We start from the raw sequence: 7,059 nt of genomic DNA on the forward strand, positions 1-7,059 counted from the left end.
TGATCGTTTACTCTTAGTGACATTGTTCCCTTTTTTCTAGATCCTTGCTTGTGTTGTACTTACTCTCTGATGTACGTCGCTTTGGATAAAAGCGTCTGATAAGTGAATTGTAGAATTGTAGGATGTTTACTGGTGATCACAGATCACTTCTGAATATAAGAAATATAACAGGGCTGTATGCGCTCTCTTTCGCTCTGAGGGGTTCTTTAACTTCTTACGAAACATTCAGCCCCCATATTTCCCCTCTATCCGGTGTGTGTGTGTGTGTGTGTGTGTGTGTGTGTGTGTGTGTGTGTGTGTGTGTGTGTGTGTGTGTGTGTGTGTGTGTGTGTGTGTGTGTGTGTGTGTGTGTGTGTGTGTGTGTGTGTGTGTGTGTGTGTGTGTGAATCAGATGAATAGGAGCTGTGTAGTCAGTGTTTTTCACTTGAATAGTCTGTACTTTTCAACAATTCAACTCTTTGTCTCCTTCTCTTTGTCAGAGAGAGTGTGTGTGTATGTGTGTGTGTGTGTGTGTGTGTGTGTGCGTGTGCGTGTGCGTGTGCGTGTGCGTGTGTGTTAAAGTGGTTGATGATGCTTTCACTGTTTCCAGGAACAGACCATGATGTTCTGAAGAAGACATTTGGACAACAGGAAGTTTGAGTGTGTGTGTGTGTGTGTGTGTGTGTGTGTGTGTGTGTGTGTGTGTGTGTGTGTCTGTGTGTGTAAATGAAAACAGAGAGCTGGCTGATGGTGAAGCAGAGCCATTTAGAGCTGCAGTCGCAGCAACAGTATCAAAAACGCCCAGAAATGTTAAAGAAAAAAACCCATCTCTGTTTCCGTAGCAACAGTCACAAAGTGGGATGGTGCCTTTAGCAGGGTGTGGCCAACATGTAAGACAGGATACTGTGGGGGTCGAACCCTGCAGATATAAGACTCTGGATGAAGTGATGTTAAAGTCAGAGCAGAGAGAAAGGGAGTGGCAGACCACTGAAGACAGACAGACAGACAGACTGAGAGACTTAGAGACAGACGGACAGGTATCAGGACAGGTGAAACGGTTGAGGACAGACGGCTGAAGGATGTCATTGTTTGAGTTCTGGAGGAAGAGAAAGGAGCGAGGAGACATTCTGCAGAGGAGCAGAGAGAGGAGCCTCTCTCCATCACAGCTGTGAGTATGCATGCGTGTGTGTGTGTGTGTGTGTGTAAGTAGTACACTCCTGACTAGAGACACATGCGTGAGGGAGAGAGGGAGACTTTAGATGTGTGTGTGTGTGTATTATGGCGTGCGGAATGGTTCATCACATGCACACTGCACATACGCACGTGCGTGTGATTATTTCATAAAAGTCCCACGCGTATGTTGCGACCTAGAAATATTTGTATGCAATTCAGTTTGACAGAAGAAAGCACACTACACTATAAGTTAGAAAGTACTGTATATACCAGTAATATTATTTCACATTTGTTTAATTTGTTAATTAAAAAAACATACAGGTACTATAATTTCATGTTAGTTTACACAGAAATTAAAAAGTTGTTATGAAGTCTTTTAATTTTATGTTTTGATGACATCATCGGCCTGCTTGCAGAGGTGACATAAATGGTCGTGGTCAAAGGATGAATGCGCATGTATGCCGTTTTTGTTGTGAGGACCCGATGCTTCTTAAGAAAGATAATCATAAAAAAATACAGCACCGGGAAGAATAAAGTTCCCAAACGGAACACCTTTACTACCACAAGATACGTGTGTGTGTGTGTGTGTGTGTGTGTGTGTGTGGTGTGTGTGTGTGTGTGTGTGTGTGTGTGTGTGTGTGTGTGTGTGTGTGTGTGTGTGTGTGTGTGTGTGTGTGTGTGTGTGTGTGTGTGTGTGTGTGTGTGTGTGTGTGTGTGTGTGTGTGTGTGTGTGTGTGTGTGTGTGTGTGTGTGTGTGTGTGTGTGTGTGTGTGTGTGTGTGTGTGTGTGTGTGTGTGTGTGTGTGTGTGTGTGTGCGCCGAGTACAAATAGATACATGCAGTAATATGATGTACTGTAAATGCACAAAGAGAGAGAGAGAGAGGACCTCAAGGTGCCAGTTAACCTATAGCTGCATAACTAAGAGCTGGTCTACACCAGCACCAGCCCTAACTATAAGATTTATCACAAAGGAAAGTTTTAAGTCTTAAAAATACAGAGTGCGTCTGCCTCCCGTACCCCGGCTGGAAGATGATTCCAAAGGAGAGAAGCCTGATAACTGAAGGCTTTACCTCTCATAGTACATTTAGAGCAGTGGTGTCCAAACTTTTTTTCTTGCAGGCCAAAATTGTCGTGTTAGAATCGCTCGCGGGCCACAGTTTTTTTTTTTTTTTTTTTTTTAATATAGTTGAAAAAATAGTAAGGCTTTGTAGATCACAATCAAAAGACTCGCTAAATAAACCCTTTAATAAAAGGAAATCAAATATTTTGATTTCTTCGTTCCACTTTATTTGTTTTTTTCTCAGAATCAAGCTTTCTGCCGCTTGTTTGCAAAAACTTCGCGTAAGTTTTTTTTCTTAGTTTACAAAAAAATGTGGAAAATAGTAAAAGCTGTAGATTTAAAAAAACAACAACATGTTACTGTACATTTTCTATTTTAGGAATATTGTTCAGCCTGTGTTAACATGAAAAAGAAAAATAAGATAATGTGCCAATCTTTTGGTCCCAGGGAGACCCCTTCTCCAACCTTCTGTTACTGAGTCTGTTCAGCATACATTGATAAGATGCTGTCTCAGTCATCGCACTAACCCATTCTTTCACATGTGGGGCCTGTGATGTTTTCCAGTGTCTTACAATAACTCGACAGGCTGTTATTGTACCCACCCTGATCACACAGAATTCACCCTTGGATATGTTAGGTATCTGAGATCGGTCTCCCAGTAAACATAACACTGGATTAAAAGGAATTTCTGACTTAAACCAACTGCTTAATATATAAATGACCTGAGTCCAGAGAGGTCTGACCAAACTACACTCCCACAAACAATGCAGGAAAGTTCCTGTTTCAGTTTGGCATTTCCAACACAAGTTATCACTCAACAGTTTCATTCTATGAAGTCTGGATGGTGTGTGATAAAATCTATGTATATCCTTATACTGTGTGAGCTTACCCTGAGCCTCTCTCACATATTTACCACAATCTACCACAATTTTATTCCATTTATCACAGTCAATCTGATCTTCAATGTCCTTCTGCCAAATCATTTTCACATGTACAGAAAAATTACACAGAGAAGAGTTAACGATCTTATAAAATTGTGAGGCATTGCGTTTTTCTGGTTGAAGTTTCATATATTTTATAACATCATTGTCTGTAACATCGTAATGACTAGACATAATGCAGCTCCTTATCTGTAAATACTTCCAGAAATGGCCTTTACCCACCAGGTTAAATCTCTCCATAAGATTATAAAACAGAAACACACCATCTTTAAATAAGTCCTCAATAGTGCTTAAACCTCTTGAATGCCACTGTTTCCAATACACAGTTTTTTTTCCAATGCTAATACCAGAATTATACCAAAGTGATGAATATTTCTGTCTAGTATGTGTTAGTTTAAACATTTTGTGCATTCTGATCCACACATCTCTTGAATGCAGAAGAACATGGTTTGTGACGTTCAACACCTTTGGAGAAAACATCTCCAAAGGTTTGAATGGTGAACAAAGCTTATTTTCAATATCCATCCAAGCTGTTTTAACTTCTGTCGCACTCCAATATTATCAGTATTAACAGTAGCTCAGTCTGTAGGGACTTGGGTTGGGAACCGGAGGGTCGCCGGTTCAAGTCCTGAGCACTGCCGAGGTGCCCTTCAGCAAGGCACCAAACTCCCTCCCCACCACCATCTCAGGAGCGCCCACTGTGGGACATCTCTCCCTTAGTGCATGTCCTGTTTGTGTGCATGTGTGTGTATATTTCAGCCTATGTGTGTGTTGCATGACTACAGAGTGTAAAAACTGAAATTTCCCCTTGCGGGGATCAATAAAAGTAAATCTGAAGTACCTCTAAAAAGATGATGAACAGTAACGGACTCACCAGCCCTTGGCGTGTGTGGCGTCAGCTCAAAAAATGGGGACACCACCCCGTTTGTCATTATTGCCGCTTTAGGTTCTTTATACACTATTTTGACCCAATTGATAAAATTGGAGTTAAAGCCGAAATGAGACAAGGTAGACAACAAAAATTGCCATTCCACCTTATCAAAGGCTTTCTCTGCATCGAGAGAAATGGCCGCGATTGGGGTATTTTCAAATTGACTCAGCCACATTAAGTGTAATAATAGTCTAACATTGTCAGTTGAGGACCTATTCTTCATAAAACCCACTTGGTTGAGGTGGATGATGTTCGGCAACACCCATTGCAAACGTGTGGCCAAAACTTTAGTCAAAATTTTACATTCAAGATTTAGCAAGCTAATAGGTCTAAAATTAGCAGGGTCTGTTGCATCTTTACCTGATTTAGGAATCAGAGAGATCACAGCTTCATTGACAGTTGAGGCTAATTGTCCCTTATCGAACATCTCCTGATATACTCTTTGTAATATTGGAGCAAAAATATCTATGAAAGCTTTATAATATTCTACCAGGAGTCCGTCATAACCAGGTGACTTCCCATTTTCCATTGAGGAGATTGCCTTCCTTATTTCATCCTCTGATATAGGTGACTCAAGTACATCGGCTTCCTCAGGTTGTAGCTTGGGCACATCTATTTTAGAGAGAAACTGTTCTATATCTTCTCTTGCAGTGTTGGAAGTTACAGACGATGTGTACAATCTTTCGTAGTATTGTTGAAATACTCTATTTATATCTTTATTCGAGAAGAATTGTTTATCACCCTGATTTACTGGTATTGTATTAGCAACTGTTTTTTCCTTCACCTGTCTAGCCAGCAGTTTAGCAGTTTTTTCTCCACCTTCATAAAAACTTGTTCTTAATCTATAAAGAGCATATTGTGCTTTTTTGTTATAAATCTTGTGTAATTGAAATTTGAGCTTGCAGAGCTCTTGAAATTGTTCATCAGAGAAATGTTTAGACAATTTTAGCTCTTTATTCTTTATATCCTTTTCCAAGATCTTAATTCTGCTCAGATTCTCTTTTTTCTTTTTGGCAGCATGTGCAATAAATTTACCCCTTATGTCCGCTTTTGAAGCTTCCCACACCGTTGCAATTTCCTCTGTACTACCAATGTTGATTTCAAAGAAAAATTTTAAGTCTTTCTCCAAAGCTTCCTTAAAGATTGGGTCTAACATTAATGAGGTATTCAACCTCCACCTGCCTCTTTTCTCAGTATTTAAGTTTGCCTTGACAAGTAAGTCAACCGGTGCGTGGTCTGAGATAGTTATTGCATTTATAACACAGCTAGCTACATTATCTGTTAAAGAAGAGCTTATTAGAAAAAAGTCTATCCTGGAGTATGTTTTGTGACAGTGTGAGAAAAAGGTATAGTCACGCATAGCTGGATTAGTTAACCTCCATATGTCTGTTAGTCCTACATCACTTCTCAACATATGCAGAGCTCCTCTCCTTAGTCAGGAGAGGAGCTCTGCGTGAACTCCTATCCAAAAAAGGATCCACAACTTCATTAAAGTCACTGGCCAGAATAATTTGGCCGTCAGTGTCTCCCAATATCTTATTAACCTGATGATAAAAATTGGGATCCCCCTTGTTGGGTGCGTAAATATTACACAAGACCACCTTCATTCCCTCTAGTATGGCCTCAACACACACAATCCTTCCTTCTGTATCTTTAACTTGCTTTGTAAGGATGAAGCTGACGTTCTTATGAATTAAAACCAGTACAGGTCTATGTGGTGTTTCAGGTCTATGTGGTGTTTCAGGTCTATGTGGTGTTTCAGGTCTATGTGGTGTTTCAGGTCTATCTCGTGTTACAGGTCTATATCGTGTTACAGGTCTACATCGTGTTACAGGTCTATATCGTGTTACAGGTCTACATCGTGTTACAGGTCTACATCGTGTTACAGGTCTATATCGTGTTACAGGTCTACATCGTGTTACAGGTCTATATCGTGTTACAGGTCTACATCGTGTTACAGGTCTATATCGTGTTACAGGTCTACATCGTGTTACAGGTCTACATCGTGTTACAGGTCTACGTCGTGTTTCAGGTCTACATCGTGTTACAGGTCTACATCGTGTTACAGGTCTACGTCGTGTTTCAGGTCTATGTGGTGTTTCAGGTCTATCTCGTGTTACAGGTCTACGTCGTGTTTCAGGTCTATGTGGTGTTTCAGGTCTATCTTGTGTTACAGGTCTACGTCGTGTTTCAGGTCTATGTCATGTTTCAGGTCTACGTCGTGTTACAGGTCTATATCGTGTTACAGGTCTACATCGTGTTACAGGTCTATGTGGTGTTTCAGGTCTATGTGGTGTTACAGGTCTACATCGTGTTACAGGTCTATGTCGTGTTTCAGGTCTATCTCGTGTTACAGGTCTACGTCGTGTTTCAGGTCTATGTGGTGTTACAGATCTATGTCATGTTACAGGTCTATGTGGTGTTTCAAGTCCTGTTACAGGTTTATGTGGTGTTTCAGGTCCTGTTTCAGGTCTATGTCGTGTTATAAGTCTATGGTTATTTTTCTAGTTCATATTGTAAACACCAGGATCTGCCTTCCCCTCGTCCCTCCACAGGGAGCGGTTGCTAGGTGACGTTGGAATTCGGGCAGCGCTAGGTGATGGCAGGCTGGCCTCTCTGCTGCCCCCTGTGGGTACGGAGGTGTTCAGACACTTCACAGCAACCTCAGCAGAGGGGAGCAAACGACACCCTGACACTGAGGACGAGAGAGACCAGAGCAACCAGGTACAAACAGGACTTATTATTTAAATTATTACTGTAATTGTTATGGATTATTTTTTTTATTTTATTGTTCTGCACAGAAAGCATTAGCTCTCTCTAAAGGTGTATCAGTGATTAAAATAAATGATGGTTTAATTAAAAACTCCCTTATTATAAAAACGCTCAGCAGGTTTTCAGAACATGTTTACCATCTCATTAGATGGTGGAGCCAGCTCTGCACAGATTGTTGTGTTGGAGGATTTGATTGTTTATGG

At 40.8% G+C, this 7,059-nt stretch overlaps 1 protein-coding gene across 1 annotated transcript in view; it reads left to right on the forward strand.

Moving 5' to 3' along the window:
- Positions 1–807: 807 nt before the first annotated feature.
- LOC132973492 (sodium channel protein type 4 subunit alpha B-like) overlaps positions 808–7,059 on the forward strand; it is a 7,532-nt gene continuing 1,280 nt past the window's right edge. The window contains exons 1-2 of the mRNA XM_061036983.1: positions 808–1,147; positions 6,640–6,808. Of these exons, the coding sequence (XP_060892966.1) occupies positions 1,059–1,147; positions 6,640–6,808 (258 nt within the window). The 5' untranslated portion in view covers positions 808–1,058. The remainder of the gene's footprint in view (positions 1,148–6,639; positions 6,809–7,059) is intronic.

The sequence above is a fragment of the Labrus mixtus genome, chromosome 4 (assembly GCF_963584025.1).
Source record: "Labrus mixtus chromosome 4, fLabMix1.1, whole genome shotgun sequence".
In the NCBI taxonomy this organism is placed as follows: Eukaryota; Metazoa; Chordata; class Actinopteri; order Labriformes; family Labridae; genus Labrus; species Labrus mixtus.